We start from the raw sequence: 19,031 nt of genomic DNA, 5'->3' as shown, positions 1-19,031 counted from the left end.
AGGGAGGGTCTCTAGCTAGGGCTGTGAGCTCTGCACCAGCATCCAGGGCCCAGGAGGGAAAGAGCGCCGGGCCCGGGGCCTTTCCTCTTGGAACCGTCGCTTTCCCCGCTCCCAGGTGCTCCCCTGCCCTCTGCCCCGCGTGCACCTGGGCCTCCAGTCCTCTATTTCCTGGTCCTTACCGCTGACCTGTTGGGTGGGGCGCCTTTAACTGGTCCTGCACCTGATGATTTTCTCTTACTTTGCGTTTGTGAAGAACCAAGGCTCCCGAAGGGGCCTCTCCTGTCTCGCCCGCTTCCCCTCCCCTCGGTGTGATGAGCGGGGAGTCCTTCCAAGGGCGAGGGGCTTCACTGTCTGTCCTAGCACCATTCTGGAGACTAATGGTCTGGAAAGAGCGGTACCACCCTCTCCCCAAAAAGAGGAACAGGCTGGGGGACTTCATTCATTAAGTTGTGAGCCTTTTCGTTTAAAAGGTCACTGGGGCTGCAGGGGCCAGAGGGGGAAAGCCCCGTTCGGCCAACTAACCCGACAGATGCCTGGGCCGCCACGTGCAGTTCTGGTCGACGCCGCACATATGAGTCTGGGCCATTGGGGTTTATTCGTCCAGCGGATGTTGGCTGAGTCCGTTTGTGTGCCCCCTGAGCCCTGGGTGTTGGGGAGACACATATGGACGGCCTGCACTGGCTGGTGGGCGTCTAGATGAGACAGGTGGGGTGGTGGTGGGGAAGATGTCCAGAGACTACTGCGGGGACAGCGCTGGGTGGGAAGGAAACCGGAACGCAGGAATGGAATCGGGCAGCTTCCTGAGGCGGGAGACCTCTCCGTGGAGCCCCTAAGGACCAGCTGGCCCCAGCCAGCCTGGAGGTGAGGGCTGGGATCCCAGACAGAGCCCCCATTTGCATGACCTTGGCTCCAGGGCCAGCAGACCTGGCCTGGGGTTCTCCACTCTTATGAAGAGCCTGGAAAAACCATATCAAGCATGACAATTAAAAATCCAGTTACACAAGTGAGAAGGGGAAGATGACATTTGATAATAGAGGAAAAATTACCTGTACAACTCACCCGAGGCTTAGGACACAATTTCCAGGCAGAGGGAGAGATTTGACGTCTTTTCACTAAGACTGTGGTGCCCTCTGGTGGCCTCGCGTGGATTTGCTCCTTATTAACCGAGGAAAGTTTGCATTCAGGGATGAAGTGGAAGTCTCTGTGGAGGGCGGGGTGTCCTCCGGTCCAGACTGCAGGCGTGTTCCGAGGCCCCGTCGTTCATTTCGGGGAAATGTGACTCACGACTTGGCGTCTTTCTTTCTCCCCAAGCGCGGGCGTGGGCCGGACGGGCACCTTCATAGTGATCGATGCCATGATGGACATGATACACACCGAGCAGAAGGTGGACGTCTTTGATTTCGTGTCCAGAATCCGCAATCAGCGGCCTCAGATGGTTCAGACGGACGTGAGTAATACCCTCCTCGGGCCCAGCTGCCCGTCCTGGTGTGAGCTTCGCACAGCAAACCCAGACGCCTCAGGATGTGTGCCCTCTCCCCAAGATGGTGCACGCAGAGTGGTGCCCGGCAGGGAGAACGTCCTCAGTGACGCCCGCTCTCACGCTGCCAAGGCCATAGATGCTCGCTTTAAATGGCCATTAATCTGACTCTGCCCCCAAACCCCCTTCCCTTTACACAAAGAGAAGAGAAGGGCCCCCTTGGAGCCCACCTGCGTCTCCCCGCAGATGCAGTACACGTTCATCTACCAAGCCTTACTGGAGTACTACCTCTACGGGGACACCGAGCTGGACGTGTCCTCCCTGGAGAAACACCTGCAGACACTGCACGGCGCCACCACCCACTTCGACCAGGCCGGGCTGGAGGAGGAGTTCCGGGTAGGTGCCGACTTAAGGGCCACCTCTTACACGAAGCTGCTTTCAGTTGCTTCCCCCCCTGATTGACCCCAGAAAACGCAGGGGAGCCGTCCTGCCCGTGACTTCCGAGGGAAGAGTACTGGGGACTTTCAGAGCTTAGCAACCACCTGTGCAGTGGGCGTGTCGTGCATACACTTTTATTTCCCAAGACTCAGGAAGTGTCTGGAGAAGCAGACAGCTGTTTCCATTGAGCAGGTGCCGTTGACGGTAGAGCTGTTAGAAGGCTGAGGGGTCTCTCGGGAATGTCCGGGTTTTCACTGCACGGCTGTGTCCTCTTGGCCGCAGAAGCTGACAAATGTCCGGATCATGAAGGAGAACATGAGGACAGGCAACCTGCCGGCCAACATGAAGAAGGCCAGGGTCATCCAGATCATCCCGTGTAAGGCAGCCCGGGCCGCGGAGGGGAAGCCCTTGAGGCAGGCGTGATCGGGCTGGTACCCTCTGGCTTCAGTTGCTAAGAAGTCATTGCCCACCCACCCCTGTAAACCAGGGGTCAAGGGCAGGATGCCCTCTGGGAGCTCTGTCAAGTGTGGGGAAGGCACGAGTGACCCAGACAGTCCTGTGGGTGTCAGGCGAGCAGCTTGTGACCTGGACTTGGAGGCAGGAGGGGAGGACTTCCTGGAAGCGGTGAGATTCTGGCCTGACTCTGCCTCCTGCTTCTGCATGTCATCCAGTTCTACCCCGAGCCTGGGCAGAGGCATGAAGCCCCCCGTACACAGAGCAGGGGTCCTGGCCCAGGATGTGTAGCAGGACCAAACTCAGCTGAGACCTTCCAGGAAGGGGCCTGGGGACGGGCGAACCATGGGCAGGGTGGCATCGGGCACTGGGCTGCCCGGGGTCTGGGGGCCTGCGGGAGCATCAGAGGAACCTGGGGGGAAGGGGAGGGCACCCACCTTGAGGGGAAGAGGACGCCTCATCCAGACGTCCCCTCCACCTCCCCGCCCGGGCTCAAGCGCGGGCAGGAGCGGGTCTCACGTGGACCTGCCCAGGCAGGCAGTGTGTGGGCTGAGAAAGTCCGGTCTTTGCGGCTGTGATGTCCCGGGCCGGCTACTCTTTTTTACTCTTTAAATTTTTACTCTTTAAATTTACTTTAATGCTTACGTTTTGGTAGGAATTACCTCAATTATGACAAATGAGAACGATAAGTGGATTACTTTAGAACTTCCCTGGTAAAACACAGCTTCCTGGGCCACTTGAATTAACCTATTTTAGAAAGTAAACCTTCCTTTGAGTTGACTTTTTTTTAGTGATTTTATCCATAAGTTTTATGTCTCGGAAGCTCCTAGCAGCATGTTCAAGTTTGCAAGGCAGGATGGGGTTGGTTCTGACCCAGGGGACACACTGCTTTGCAGATGACTTCAACCGCGTCATCCTTTCCATGAAAAGGGGCCAGGAGTACACGGATTACATCAACGCGTCCTTTATAGACGTAAGTGCAGCGGCCCGGCCCTGCTTGTGTGCCTGGAGAGGACGCATGCTCTCTTCATCTGTAATCACAGAGACTCTTGATCAACTTGCTTTCACAATCAGAAAGGATAGACACGCCCACAGAAATCGAAACCATTTCATTAGCAGACACTTGCTTAAAGAAAATGAATAAGGAACTTTGGAAATAGAGGATGTAGGTGTGCTGCTAAATAATTTGCTATTTTTCCATTCTGCTTTTTTTTTTTAATTTATTTATTTATTTTTGGCTGTGTTGGGTCTTCATTGCTGCACGCAGGCGTTCTCTAGTTGCGGTGAGTGGGGGCTACTCTTCATTGCGGTGCGCGGGCTTCTCATTGCAGTGGCTTCTCTTGTTGCGGAGCATGGGCTCTAGGTGCATGGGCTTCAGTAGTTGTGGCTCGCGGGCTTGGTATTTGTGGCTCACGGGCTCTAGAGCGCAGGCTCGGTAGTTGTGGCGCACAGGCTTAGTTGCTCCGCGGCATGTGGGATCTTCCCGGCCCAGGGCTCGAACCCGTGTCCCCTGCATTGGCAGGCAGATTCTTAACCACTGCGCTACCAGGGAAGCCCTCCATTCTGCTTTTAACACATAGTGACTTCCCTTTTCCCTCTCTGTTGCACACCACCTGCTATCCGTGCTTGCACGCGCTTTCTCTCGCATGTGCTGTGCGTGGACAGCACGATTGTGTTTAGGCCCAGTCTTAGGCTGCTTCGTGCATAGCAGAGTTAGCTGATGAATGGGCAGGAGAGAGCACAGCAGCCAAGTCCGTGCAAGGGTTTTTGTTTGCAGATGAGAATGCTGTGCCAGGGGTCACTTGGGCCCGAGGGGAGGACCTGGGACTTGAACCCACTTCCTCTAACTCCATGCCCAGGCTCGCTGCCCCACTGCGATGCTAACTTAGCTGTGACGCATCCAGACATGTTAGAATCAAAGCCAGCCCAAGCAAGGGGTTCGTGATACCCATTCAGAGGTGACCTGGGGCTGAAGGGGGGCTGTCTAGCTTGGGCATCTCGACCTGTTTTCTGAGCGTGTGCCAGCTGGATTGGCTCAGGCCCTGGAAGTCTGGAGAATACTGTCCCTCATCCGGCCCTGGGCTGTCCTATACTCACATGTCCCACGGTGGAAATGGGTTGGAAGGAAGTCGGACTTTAACCTCTGCTCCCATTTGAAGGGCTACCGGCAGAAGGACTACTTCATCGCCACCCAGGGGCCCCTGGCGCACACAGTGGAGGACTTCTGGAGGATGGTCTGGGAGCGGGAGTGCCATACGATCGTGATGCTGACCGAGGTCCAGGAGAGAGAGCAGGTCAGGGCGCCGCCCAGCCCACCTGTGGGGCCGTTAACACACACCAGGTGCAGCCCACCTGATGTGACTACCTGTCCCTTGTGAATGTCTCACCCGCTGTCCTCTGTGAGGCCAGGCCACAACCACTGAGGAGGGGGAGAGGCTGGAAATGGAAAAGGTTTTATTTCATCACCACGCCCACCACAAGTTAATCGTAACTACCCACTGGCTTTATTCTTAGCCTACATTTTATTTAACCTGGCTTGAAATTCTGCCATCTTGTGTTTGCCACAAATACAAATTTGGTCACAACCTGTTGAAGAAAAAGACATTTATTCACTTTTTTTTGAACAGAAAGACATAAGTATTGATATATGTACCTAATTAGTATAGTTCTGGTAAAACTGAATGAGTTAAACATTTGTTTTTTCCCAAAGATCCATGCATGGCCTTCTTGTTTTGTGTTTTTTGTTTTTTGGTTTTTTTTTTCGGTATGCGGGCCTCTCACTGTTGCGGCCTCTCCCGTTGTGGAGCACAGGCCCCGAACACGCAGGCTCAGCGGCCATGGCTCACGGGCCCAACCGCTCCACGGCATGTGGGATCTTCCTGGACCGGGGCACGAACCCGCATCGGCAGGCGGACTCTCAACCACTGCGCCACCAGGGTAGCCCTGGCCTTCTTGTTTTTATTTAATAACGTAATAAACAGTCACAAACCCACCATCCAGCTGAAAAACCAAACTTTTGCCAATAATGTACATTTTTCCAGATTCTCCCAAGAGGTAACCACTGTCCTGAATTTGTGTTTTTTGATTTCTTTGCTTTTTAAAACCAGTTTGGTTGGGATATAATTCACATACCATACAATTCATCTTTCTAAAGGAAAAGTGGTTTCTAGTATATTCAGAGTTGTGCAGCATCACTAATTCCAGATCATTTTCATCACCCCAAAAAGAAACCCCATACCCACAAAAAAATCACTTACCCACTTCCTCCCTGTAGTCCCTGCAGCGACAAATCTACTTTCTGACTCCATGGATTTGCGTCTTCTGGACATTTCGTATAAGTGGAATCATACACGTCTTCTGTGATTGAGCTCTTCCACTTAGCGTAAATGTCGTCAGGGTTCATCCGTGAATCAGTTCCCCGCTCTTTTTTACTTTTTATTGTATAAATATACCACATTTTGTTTATTCATTCATTAGTTGATGGATATTTGCGTTGTTTTCACTTGGGCTATTATGAATAATGTTTTGAACGTTCATGGACAGGTTTTTACATGAATGTTAACTTTTAATTTCTCTTAGGTAGATACCTAGGGGTGGAATTGCTGGGCCATATCATGACTATATTGCAAACTCATATCACTTAACATTTGGAGGAACTGCCAGACTGCTTTCCGAGCAGCTGCCCCGTGTTGCATTCCCACCAACAATGCACAAGGGTTCCATTTTCTCGCCATCCTCATCAACACTTATCATTATCTTTTCAATTAAAGCCACCCTTGGAGATGTGTTCTTAGCTTTTTTAAAAAATCTTTTGATATCACGTGTGTGTATTCCTAAAGAAACAACTGTTTAGTTTTGTCTGCTTTTGAACTTTATTCAGAAGTTGACTTGGGGGCTTCCCTGTTGGCGCAGTGGTTGAGAGTCTGCCTGCCTATGCAGGGGACACGGGTTCGTGCCCCGGTCCGGGAAGATCCCACATGCCACGGAGTGGCTGGGCCCGTGCGCGTCTGGAGCCTGTGCTCCGCAACGGGAGAGGCCACAACGGTGAGAGGCCTGCGTACCGCAAAAAAAAAAAAGAAAGTTGAGTTGGTTTTTCCACTCAGAATTATGCATTTGATATTCTCCTATGTTGCTGCCTATAACTATGGCTCATTCATCATTATTTCCTTATACTCCACAACACAAACTGTACATCCTGCATCCATTGACTTTGCCCCTTCTCCTGTCATGGGCATTTGGGTTGATTCCATTCTGTTGTTTTACAAACAGTGCTGCGGGTACTTTCTTGTACGTGTCTCATGGTGCACAAGGAATAGTAGGTTCCAAAGAGACAAAATGCTGCACTGGAGAGTGTGTGTGAAAGTTTGAATTTGCAAGACATTTCCTAATGGCTTTCCAAAGTGGTTGTGGTTTCCAAAGTGGTCAGTGGGGAATATCATTCATCGACATCCCTAGGGTTGTCTGATGTCCTCATTTTTGTTAATTAAATAGGTATAAACATCATCTCTTTGTGTCCTTGATTTGCACCTCTCTGATCCCTGTGAGGTCAGGAATCACTATGCATATTTATAGAGGACATGTTTCGTCTTGTGCAAAGTGCCTGTTCATGCCTTTCAGTCATTTTTTTAGTGGGTGGTTTGCCCTTTTCTTATTGATTTATAGGATTTCTTTACGTATTCTTGGTACTGATCCCTTGTTGGTTTTACGTATTGCAAACATCTCATCCCAGTTGATGGTCTGTCTTTTCATTCTCTTGATATTTTTGGGTGATGCAGAGTTAATTTGATTATAATCTGATGTTGCAATCTGCTGTATCATGGTTGGTTTGCTCTTTGGGGCTCTTGTTTGTTAAATCTGTCCCCCAAAATGAAAAGGTATTTTCTTCTTCTAAGGCTTTCACAGTTTTGTTTTTGACGTTGAGTCTGACCCTGTCTTGGTTTGTTTTTATCAAGGTTCAAGGCTACCATATATGGTAGGGCAAGTTCTACGCTGCCCAACTCCAGGAGGGGCTGGGGCATTCGTATCAGCCCAGGTAGGGTGTGAGTCAGGGATCCAGTTCCCTTTTCCCATACGGAGAACTGATTTCCCAGCTCCATTTACTGACTAGTCTCTCCTCTGTGTCATGTCACTTCTGTTCTGTATCAAAGTTGCGAATACACGCATGTCTGTTTCTGGACTCTGCTCTGTTCCCTCGGTCAACAGGCACTGGTAGCATTCACATTCGTGTTCATATGTTATTTTCTCGGTCAGACGAAATACGTTAAATGCTTTGAGAGCAATTCTGCACCAGATCGTCAAAACTGCTAGCAGCAAATTCTTTTTATGTTATCCCCCAAGGATAAATGCTGCCAGTATTGGCCAACAGAGGGCTCAGTGACTCATGGAGAAATAACGATCGAAATAAAGAGCGATACCCTTTCTGAAGCCATCAGTATACGAGACTTCCTGGTCACTTTCAATCAGGTATTGTTGCCCAAGCCCTTCAATCTCTTGTGGACATCACTCGGGGTCTGCTTGTCATTGTGCCAGAGTGTCCTGCTCCTTCAGGCTTTTCCGGAGCCCCAAGTTAGATTAGTATCGACGGCCAGTGAGGACAGTATGAAGCTGTGTTATCAAGTGGCCGATCTCCCATAAGATTTGACCTCGTGGTCCCCTGCCTCCTTGCTGGAGCACGGGGATGGTGGGGCAAAGAGGCCAATTCCGAGAGGCGTCCCACCGCCACCCGCTCCCCAGGAGCAAAGACCGTGGCCGAGAGCAGGAAGAATGAGTGGATGAATCCACAGAGGCGTCTCTGGGGCTCTCTGCCATCCCCCCTCCCCACCGGGTCTTGGGCACTGCTCCCTGGCAAGAATGGGGACGCTGTGTGTCAACTGTGGGTAAGATGACCCACCTATGGGATTTGATTCTGAGCTCAAGGCGGTCAGAACAGTGAAACCCAGCTTTGCCCAAAGACTTGTTCTCCTCCACGCGGGTCGCAGAACGACCCAGGGCCGCTTGACTCAGAAACTCCTCGTCTCCAGCCTTGAAGGGACGTGTAGGGTCCTGGCCTCTTAAAAAAAGGGATGATTCCTGTTAGCTCCAGCAAAACTGCCGAGGATCCGTAGAGGGGTCTGGGGGGCCCTGGGGACTCAGGGGCGCATCCTCTGAGTGTCCTGTCCCCACCCAGAAGGAGGCACTGCTGGCCTTCTGCTTTAGGGTGGCCACGGCCTACAAACACCCTGACAGGGAGGCCAGCCACATGGGAACTCTGCTGGCTGCCAGACACCGTGGCCCGAGTCCCCGGGAGGGCAGGGGAGCCTGCGGTGGGGCAGCACTGAGGCGCCCTTCCCGCCCGGCAGCCCCTGGCCCGCCAGGAGGAGCAGACCCGGGTCGTGCGACAGTTCCACTTCCACGGCTGGCCGGAGATCGGGATCCCCGCCGAGGGCAAAGGCATGATCGACCTCATTGCGGCCGTGCAGAAGCAGCAGCAGCAGACGGGCGATCACCCCATCACCGTGCACTGCAGGTGAGCGGCCCCTGGGGGCCCGGGCAGCCCTGTGGGTGGGGCGGACACAGACCCCACGCCCAGTTCACTGCTCCCAGTAGCATCATTTGCCTGGACGGTATCCTTGCCCTTCCCTTACGCACGTCACATAACGCAAATGCATAGGTGTCATCTTACCATAACACGCAGAAGCATTTGGGCAGAAGGAGTCAGGAAATGCCTCAAACACACACTTCTTTGTGCTTTATAAGTTGTCGAAAAAAAAAAAAAATTGCCAAGCACCGCTCCGACAAACCCTGAACTTGAGTCGTCTTCGTTTTGAAAGGCCGTCTGACTCTGGCTGGTGCGCCCACCCAGCACAGCAGGAGGCTCTTCTGAGCTGCTCACGGATGTCCAGGCCGGGGTCCATAACGGAGGGCCCACCGCTCCACGCCCTCCGTCTCAGCCCGGCTCCCGAGTTAGGCCCAAGGGCAGAGGGACACACTAGGGGGACCCCTGGACACAGCTGGGCGCCCCCAGCAAAGACTTTGAACGACGGCATCACGAGGGTAGAGGGTGAACTGGCTGAACCTAGACACCTGCCAGCTCACCTTTTTGCTGGGCCAGGCCCGCCTGCTGGCAGGGGCCTTGACCACCCCTGCAAAGCTCTTCCTCGCGTTTGGGGAGTTTGATCTCGGGGCTGCTGATTTGCCTCCAAGGCTGCACTTCTGTTCCTTTGTCTGCACGTGTGGTTCCCACATTTTTGTGACTGCCATTGGCACCGACCCACTTCGCCTTGTAGCTAATAACACCCAGCGTGGAGGGTTTGGGCCTCTTTCCTTGTCTGGGACCCGCCTGGCGCACTTCCGGCCTGGCCAGCAGGGAGAGCACACGCCTCGGTTTCCAGTCCCTGGTGCCTTTGTAGATGTCCTTTTGAGTTCCTTTTTGTTCCCCCTCTGCAAACCCAGACTGAGCTTAACACGTGTTGGGCACCAGGGATGCAAAGGTGAAGGAGACCCACAAGGTCATCCCACCTGTGGGAAGGCAGACGCAGGGAGAGCAGCCGTAGAGTCAGCCCACAGGTGGGATTCCAGGGCCCAGAGGGCAGCCGTGCATCCCCAGAGGGCTCCCTGGAAGAGGCCAGCCAAGCCCGCCTCCGTTAGGTCTGGTCTACACAAGGAAGAAGGGAAATGGTTCCACCAGCTTAAAAACTTGTAACCGGTCCTGATTCAACTCATGTTGTAATTAGGCAAGTGTTTTAGGAATTTTATGTTTGCTGACTCGTAGTCCAAAGCTAAGCTACCTATAAGTGATCATTAAAAATCCAAGCTCCAGTCATTCCAGTACTGACGTGTGGGGCTTGGCGGAGGCTGTGGGAGTCCCGTGCCCGTGGGTGCGTCTGAGTATCTTATCCAGCACGTTTCCTCTGCAGTGCTGGAGCTGGGCGCACGGGGACTTTCATAGCACTCAGCAACATTCTGGAACGGGTCAAAGCTGAGGGACTTTTAGACGTATTCCAAGCTGTGAAGAGCTTACGACTTCAGAGGCCACATATGGTGCAAACCCTGGTAAGAAACCGTTTCCAGAGGGATCGAGAATGGTCTCATGTTGAATCTGATGTAGCTTCATTGAAGGAGTTCAAGTCCACGGGGAAGGAGGGAGGTAAGGTTTCCAAGAAAAAGAGCTAAAGGTTCCAGTCAGCTCACAGTAAAGCTCTACAGACCCCCTTCTTCCCTTGCGTCTGGCTGGGGTCTGTCCCCCGGGCAGGACACGTGAGGAGGGGCACACACGTGACTTCAGATGGTAAGACCCCTTGGACAGAGGCACAGATGATAGCAACCGTTATGTCAGAGTGAACTGTTCCTCCAGATTCCAATGCGCATTTAAATATGTACCACGTTCAAAAATAGCACTGACGTTGCCAGTCCTGATTCTTGTAATCGATCTTCCACTGTTCGTGTGGACTCTGTTCCTTGGCTGGATCTCACTCAGCCTCCAGACACTGCCCAGGGGCCTTACTTAAGGAGTCCGTGCGATGCACAGTTCCTTCTCACGTTCTCTTTCATTTCGTGGTGAAAACACACACTTGCTGGTTTTCGGAAGCGATGCCTCTTCACCAAATTTGGTGATTGTTCTGCAACGGCAAGGTCAGCTTCAAAGGCTGTTACAACCCGTCGTTTTCCCCAAGGCTTCTTCTTTTAGCACTTGCCCTCCCGGCCCGGCCCACTCATTCTCTGTGCTAACTGGGTCCCGACTCAGGCATTTTCCTTCCCTTTCCCGTCCGGGGGCTGGGTGATCGGGTGGGAATCTTAGTAGCTGGAAGGGAGGACCCCCACCGTCCATTCTTGGCTCTCCTGACAACCTCCCTGCAACCTCAGGACAGCAGTTTTCTGCCTCATCTTTTCTTCCCCTGGAAAGCCCAGCTCCTTCCCGTGATGGCTGGACTGAGACTCCAGAACGGCCAGACAGGCTAATGTTTGGCCTCTTCCAACCCAAAAGCCTGTAGATTTTTGTTCAATGGGAATTTGTTCAATGGGAATTTAGAGATTTTTGTTCAATGGGAATTTAGTCCATTCTTGGCTCTCCTGACAACCTCCCTGCAACCTCAGGACAGCAGTTTTCTGCCTCATCTTTTCTTCCCCTGGAAAGCCCAGCTCCTTCCCATGATGGCTGGACTGAGACTCCAGAACGGCCAGACAGGCTAATGTTTGGCCTCTTCCAACCCAAAAGCCTGTAGATTTTTGTTCAATGGGAATTTAGAGAAGAGGCTGAACCCAAGGTGTTGGGAAAGAGGAGGGAGGGGGATGAGGAACGCCCTTGGTCCCCCTGCTTCCCCAGCTCCCATGTTCACTGGGCCAGCAAATGACCAGGGTCTGCAAGGAACCAGACCCTTTTAGGGTAGCTGTTGTTACTTGAACCTGCCTGCCTACCATTGTGCACGCATGGTTTTCCGAGGCACACGGTAGGCTCACTAAGGAAGCCCTGCGGTGGCCATTTTCCCCAGCTCTTTCATTTCCTCTTTAGAGTGCCCGTTAGGGGCCGTGTCACACAACCCGCTTTCTGGTCCCCTGTTAACCCGCCATCTGACTCTAGTCTCACCCCCTCAAAGAGCCACTGGGGGGTCTGGAGTCAGATGATGTCCAAGTGTTCCAATAAGTTAACAGCCTTATACATATGCAACACAGTTTTCTTTTAAATTCTAGTAAAATTGATATAAAGCAATGCCCTTTTATAGTGTAAATTTAGGCTTAAAAATAATCTATATTTCTGTCTTATTTAACTTCTGTAGATTATTTTCATTACACTCTGAAGTTTGATGTTAAGTGTGCTCATTTTTTTTCAGTTCAAAAGTGGTTATTTTTAAGTTTAAATATGAAAACTAAAGATCTCTCACTCAGACTGTCCAAAATACACTATGCTAAAGTTGAAACTGAACATTGACATTTTCTATGTAGAAAAACAGCTTTATTTGGAAATGTTCATGTGCCTAGAAACTAAATTATATAACAGAAGCTGATACGCAGTAGGATATACAGTATTTCAATAACTGGTCAGACTTTTTTATGTCTTCTCTTTAAAGTTTCTCCTAATTAAATTAGGCAAATTTTTTTTCATATTATTTTAATGTGTTCTTGTTTTTCTTTTTCAGGAACAGTATGAATTCTGCTACAAAGTGGTACAAGATTTTATTGATATATTTTCTGATTATGCTAATTTCAAATGAAAATTCCTGCCTTAAAATATTTTTTAATTTAATGGTCAGTATATTTTGTAAAAATCATGTTAATTTATTTCATAGTTGACATTAATATCCTCCTAATTTCTTTGTATAGATTTTGTTATGCTTAAAGGCCACCTGCTGTAAAGTTATTAAATCTTAAATACCCCTTTTAAAAACTGGAATAATGTATTAAGGTCAAATAATATTCCATAAAATATATATTTCTGCTAATATCAGTAAAAATATTTTAATTTTTCATTAGATTCATATCATTTCATTTCACACAGTCAGCACCTCTAAATGTTAAAAATCTTAATATGACAAGTGTGTTTATTTATGCAAGATACTAACCACAACTTCCTTAGAAAACAGTCGAGGACTCAGAAATCGGTGGAAAATACATTTTCCTGACACTGATTTTACAGCCCTGAGTAGTGGCAGGATTTTTTTGTTTTTTTGTTTTTTTTTGCGGTACGCGGGCCTCTCACTGCCGCGGCCCCTCCTGCCACGGAGCACAGGCTCCGGCCGCTCCGCGTCATGTGGGATCTTCCCGGACCAAGGCACGAACGCGTGTCCCCTGCATCGGCAGGCGGACTCTCAACCACTGCGCCACCAGGGAAGCCCCCCAGTGGCAGTTTTGTGAAAGCAAACTGTTTGTGAAGATACAGTGTAAATAGGGAATTCTGTAGTCCTCAGTCTCAACCCACGTGGTTCATCTTTACATTTTAAAGATCAAAGAAGACTTTACAACCTGAGTCCAAGTCTAAAACACACTGGAGTAGTCAGTGACTATATAGTAATACTTAAAAATGCATTTATTCAAGGCTGTGTCGTGCCATCTTGGCCAGATGAGAAAGATGTAAAGGCCAGTGGTCCAGTTCGCACGGGCCTTGGGTCCGGCAAAACCAGTTATCAGAGTTTCAGTCCCACGGCGCTGGGCGCTGCTTGCTGTCCGTCTGTCTGAGAATCACACCCACTGCACTTCTCACTCCCCCCTGCCTCCCGGCCCCCGCCATTCTGCCCTGCTTGTCGTGAGCTGTGCCTCAAGGCATGACAAAAAACCACTTCCATTCCAAAAGGTCAGATAGAGCATCTGACAAGCATGGAAGCAAGGGGCTCCCGCCTGGTAGAAACAGTTGGGCAGCCACAAGCAATTATGCTTTAAACTTTCTGAGAAGCATTTTGGTATTTAAAAATCTCTTGTAAATGCTAAGACTGTTTGTAAGAAAAGAAATCTTAAAATCTAGATTTATACAGTTTTTTTTAAAGTCCCACTCCTCGATATTTAATAAAAGAAAAAGAGAAATCCTTAATCTAAAGGCTAATTTATTTTTGAATGGTTACTAGTGAGACCTCTGACACTGGATAATAATGATCTCACTGCCAGACAGGATTGGCTTATGGGGCAAAAAAAAGAGAAGGGATGAATGTAAAAAGGTTTGATTTAATGGCAGTGATCTGTCTGTGGCTGTTAGGTACCTAGCCGATGAGCACAATATAAAAAAAAGACATCTGAAAACATTTAACATGTGCATTTTTGGGTACACTTTTTGCTTTTTAAAAGAGATGTGAATGTGAAGGCCTTTATTTGATATTTCCACTGGTAACTGATTGCACAAAGGTAACCCAGGGTAAGTTACGTCCTAATAACAAGCCCGCCGGTAATCAAGCTTCTGCCACTCCTCCGAGCCCCACCCAAGGGTCAGATGAGGTGCCCAGCTGGACGGACAAAAGCACAACTTTGTGAACGCTGCCATGGCCACCAGCCTGCAGCCCTGAGCTCCACACACAGCTGAATGCGTCCCTCGCCCTTCTGGGTACAATGATTCTGCATTTGGGTCGAAGAGAAAATGGAGGGAGCTTTGCGAGATGCACCTGGTGGCCCTGTTTGTTTTCATTGTTAAAGTCCCAAGCCCGAAGCCCTTCTTGACTGAAGGGGAGGAGAGAAAACTGAGCACCAAAGCCTAGAAACAGAGCCGGTGTTTGTGGTGAAGGCGACATATAGGGGTCGAGACGCCTGGATTGGGGTCCAAATGTAGGAGCCTTTAGTGAGAATCCTTCAGGCCTTTCAATGGTCTTACTGGCATCTCTTGTCTTGAGATTAAGGTAGACCTTCTCGGGGAAGCGCCCCGTTTGTGTGTTCTTCTGCCCCCTTGTGTATCCCCCTTGTCTGCTGCGGTTCCGCCCTCATGGTTCTGAGAACAGAGCGGAAGCCACTGTCCCTGGGTTGCAGGACCCCCTCCGCCTTTGGGGCAGTTCTTGCCTCCCAGTAGCTGCAGCCTCCTAGCCTCGGCCCCGGTCCCGGTTCAGACAGCCTTGGTGGGCGCTCCGGGACTCCTGTCCTCTCTGTCTCGCTGGGATAGTTTGACTCTTCCTCCCCTTCGGTGAAAGAAAGTCCATTGTACATAACAAAACGGCGCCAGGCTGGTAAAGTCATTTTTCTTTGCCAGTTTTCTCCGTTGCATGCGGCTACATTCAAACGCCAAATAGCGATTAGAAGACGACCATTCTGATCTCCTTGCTTTTATCAGTCACTGTGTGACTCACTTTACTGTTTCTCTCCATGTGCTCTATGAATGAAGAATGCATACCAGTGTTTTAAAAGGTATTTTTATGTGTTTTTTAAAACTTTTTAAAACGAGCCTGACACCTCTGTTTCAGCATTTGGAGTCACGCCCATGTTATTTTTTAAAATGTGTGATTACTGATACTTCTGTTGTGTTTGTGTTAATTTATGTGCAATCTTGATAATATATGTATGTATTCCGGTTTCATTTTTTTCTTTTATTCCATTTATCACTTGATCTTGCACTGATTATGATGCCAGTGAATGCTGCTGAATTCTGTGTATATGCAAATTGCAACATCCAAAACATTCTGATGCGAGGATAAATCTTTACTTTGACTCCAGCCTGCGTCTCTTTCTTCACTGAAATCTCCTTATCTCGTTCCTCTGCCTTAAATCCTTTTAGACAAGACATTCATTAGGAGGGAAGCATTGATTTACACAGACAATTTTAGGACTTGTAAAATTTAGCTCGGACATGGTGTAGAAACAGTCCCCCGGGCAGGAGTGGGCACGATGGCCAGTGGGCCGGTCTTCAGAAGTCCTGAGGGTGTGTGGGTCACTAGTCACAAGCGGCCCTGCAGAGGGCCCCCGTCCCTCCTCCGGTCCAAACAGGGCTCCGAGCCCTGAGCAGTGGTTTCCCAGCATCTACGAGGAAGGTGACCACATGCTCAAAGTCCACAGCCAGATGGGGTCAGAGAGCCCTTCTAATGTCGCTTCTCCTCCTAAAACCTAAACACCTGTTAGGCCTCCCTTTACACACCTTGTGTCTCTGGTGATCCCAGCTCTCTTTTTCAGCTTCTCCGCCCTTCCCCAGCTCACACCCCAGCTTCCTCTTTTAGATATTCTGGGCCTAATGTGGAAATCTAAACATCTGCTTTTTATTGGTTGTATTTATTTAATAAATTTTATAAGCCTTGTTATGTTTGTTACAGATGTGATTAATTAGGATGAGGGCCTAGGAGTCGGGTGGGCCATTAGGGTGGGTCCATTCTACTCCAGTGTGAGGGCGCCTTTATGAGAAGAGGGAACTTGGACCCAGAGACACACGCACAGGGAGAAGAACATGTGAAAAGAAGGCAGGCGTTGGAGTGATGCTTCTGCAAACTAGGAAGCCCGGAGGCTGCCGGAGACCAGGGAGTGGCTTCTCTTTCACAGCCTCGGAAGGAAGCAACCTGGACTTGGCCTTCGTGCCTGCAGGACTGGAGACAATAGGATTGGGTTGTTTGAACCACCTGGTTTGTGGCACTTTGTTAGGACGGCCTTAGCAGACCAACACCCTGCCCCCGCTCTGACCCCTACATCCAAGGTTTCTGTTGTTGGATGTCCCCGAAAGAAGGCCTGAATCAAGCCCGTGGGTGCAGGTAGCTAATGGGGAGGAGACCCCAGCACGTGCGAGTGAGGGAACAGGGCGGGAGGGGCAGCACAAAGAACCCCCACCCCCGGGACTCGACTCTGCAGGGATGCCCGAGGGCCTCCCCGAATCGCCCTCCCGAAGGACGGGACCCTGGAGCCTTGCCCCGCCACTACCCCCGGCCCAAGTTGGAGGTTTTCTCCAGCAGTGCCAGCCCCTGGTCTCAAAGGACGGTGTCACCCTGGCGACACAGGGAGATGCCTTTGTTGTACAAGTTCAAAGCAAACAGAAAGAGTGTGCATGAACTTGGCCTTTCACTCGGTTCCTCCTCTCCACCTCAGTGCATTGGTAACTTTGGGGTACATCCTTCCAGACAGCTATCTGCAGATTTAAACCTGTAGTTACATAAACACACGGGCTCTTGCTTGTTTGTTTATAAAAACAACAGAGCCGGACTCCCGGTATATCATCAAGTCCAGGATGAGAGAATTGCCAAACCCACTTTGTTTTGCTGAGAAGGCAAACACTGCCAGTTATTTCTTGCAAGACACCGTCAGTTTTGAGATGCATCCTGATGTTCGAGAGGTTAGTATGTGAAAACCTGGTATCTTAGAAACGACAAAATGCACTACCTGCGGCCAGTTGTGTAAATTGCCCCTTTGTCCCGCCTTAGGGTCGGGCCATGTCAGCACATACACAGCTTCCTCATCCTGTCTAAAGGCTGCTTGGCATTCCTGGCATAGAGCTACTCTGATGGACGGAAAACGTGGAGACTAACCCTTTGTTATTCATGTTATAAATATTTCCCTTCGATGCTTTATAGAAGACTGTCCTTGATGGCTTTCTAACGTCCCTTGTCCAGGAAGCTTCGGGACTTACCAGCCTGTCGACAGGGTTGCTGGGTGTGGGGCTGATTCCGCCTGGCAGCAGGGCCCTCTGTGGCCCTTGCGTGGCGGCACCCAATAAACGCATCAAACCAAACATTCATGCCTGTGGAATCACCGTGTAGACGCCAGGAGGGGCTTCATGGGAACAAGTCCTGGGCACTTTTTGTTCCTCTGTGAAGAGCAATGTTGATGACATGCATGTGTCAGCATGGTGCTCTGTAGCAGGAGAGGGGAGACTGCAGCCATGTCCAGGAGACGGCCCGAGGCCTGGGGGTCTGCACGGCACCAGAATCAGGGTCCCTCGGGCTGTGGCTGGAGCATCGCATCTGTGTCTGGAAAGATGATCCCACCAGCTCTTCTAGAGGAATCGTCTAGAAAGCCCAGCAGATGGGCAGATCCCAGCCAGTGTTTTAACGCCGTTTTCAGTTCAGTAGCTGGACTTGACTATGGAGTTGACATTTACGATGTACTTTCCACGACAACCCGGACACCTCCACCCAGCGCGCCCATCTGCCGAGGCCTGAATCCCTCCATCCTGACTGTGTTTAGGACTCAGGATGGCCCTTCCTTCCTGCCTCAGCCCCTCCAGGTAGTAATGAACTTGACGCCTGGACACCCAAAAGCCTTTCTCTGCGCCTGACAGACTTCTTCCTGGGAACAAACCGACCCACCACGGGCTCTCACCCCCTGACTTGCCCGCAAGTTCACTCCCAGGATCTACTCACGTTAGGACGGCCAACCTCGGGGCAACATGCATCTTCGTTTGCTGACTCTGCGGCCCTGACCAAATCCCTGTCCTTGGACTCCCCACTTCTGTCCAGACAAATAGGACAGAGCCAGGGTTGTGGGAGTCCCCTTCCCCGAATACAAGGGCCGTTCCTGCAGGACCAAAGTGGGCCTGCTGGCCAGGAGGGGAAGCAACTCTCCGGCCACGTCAGAGCTGGGGAAATGCAGACAGGCCAAAGAGCCCACGCCGACCCACCCCATCTGCCACTCACTGTCTTGCTTTGGTTTGGTTTTCTTTCCCTTCCCTCCCTTTAATAAAAAAACACCATGGGTTTTAAGATCATTTCATTCCAGACACCTCCTGCACAGGGTCACCAGGGTATTGAGACTTGTCCATCCATGGTCTGGCCTCCTGGATGGACAAAGCTTTGTCCTAGAGGGGGGCGTCTGGTTTTCACTGCACTACGTCCCACGAGGATGCACACCAAGACCCCAGGATACAAAACGGGGGACTAACCCAGCCTGGGAAATGGGGATGGGGTTGAACGAGGCTTCTCCGAGGGAGTCTCACTGCAGCTGAGCTCGGGGCTGAAGGGGACCATTTTGTGAAGCAGGAGGTGGGGAAAGTCCGAGGCAGAGAAGAGAGCAGGGCGTGTGTGTGTGTGAGTGTGTGTGTGTGTTCATCTGCATGTGTATGTGCGTATAAACGCATGAATGTGTATGCATGTATCTACGTGTGTAGGAAGGGGTGTGGACCCATGTATGTTTATGTATATGCATGTGTATATGTGTGCAGGTCTATGTATGTGTGGGGGGGGGTGGAGGGGTTTAACTAAGAAAGACAAAAGTTGGCTGGTACAGAACTGGAGCAAAGAAGTCAAGGAGAGATTGTGGCGGCCACATCACGGAAAAGCTTGGAGATGAAAAAGTAAAAACAGCTTCCAGT

At 50.6% G+C, this 19,031-nt stretch overlaps 1 protein-coding gene across 4 annotated transcripts in view; it reads left to right on the top strand.

Moving 5' to 3' along the window:
* The window catches only part of PTPRE (protein tyrosine phosphatase receptor type E), a 96,454-nt gene extending 80,588 nt beyond the window's left edge, over positions 1-15,866 (top strand). For 2 of the 4 annotated variants that reach the window (XM_060033844.1, XM_060033846.1), the window contains 9 exons: positions 1,312-1,447; positions 1,724-1,873; positions 2,198-2,291; positions 3,265-3,341; positions 4,528-4,662; positions 7,706-7,831; positions 8,707-8,873; positions 10,264-10,399; positions 12,481-15,866. In XM_060033844.1, coding sequence (XP_059889827.1) covers positions 1,312-1,447; positions 1,724-1,873; positions 2,198-2,291; positions 3,265-3,341; positions 4,528-4,662; positions 7,706-7,831; positions 8,707-8,873; positions 10,264-10,399; positions 12,481-12,555 — 1,096 coding nt within the window. In that variant the 3' untranslated portion in view covers positions 12,556-15,866. Of the gene's footprint in view, positions 1-1,311; positions 1,448-1,723; positions 1,874-2,197; positions 2,292-3,264; positions 3,342-4,527; positions 4,663-7,705; positions 7,832-8,706; positions 8,874-10,263; positions 11,027-12,480 lie in introns of those variants that run through there. The other 2 variants (XM_060033843.1, XM_060033845.1) reach the window with 1 other exon arrangement.
* The last annotated feature ends 3,165 nt before the right edge of the window (positions 15,867-19,031 follow it).

The sequence above is a fragment of the Delphinus delphis genome, chromosome 16 (assembly GCF_949987515.2).
Source record: "Delphinus delphis chromosome 16, mDelDel1.2, whole genome shotgun sequence".
NCBI lineage: Eukaryota > Metazoa > Chordata > Mammalia > Artiodactyla > Delphinidae > Delphinus > Delphinus delphis.
Note: the sequence above shows the minus strand (reverse complement) of the source record. Positions and strands in the feature narration are given on the sequence as shown.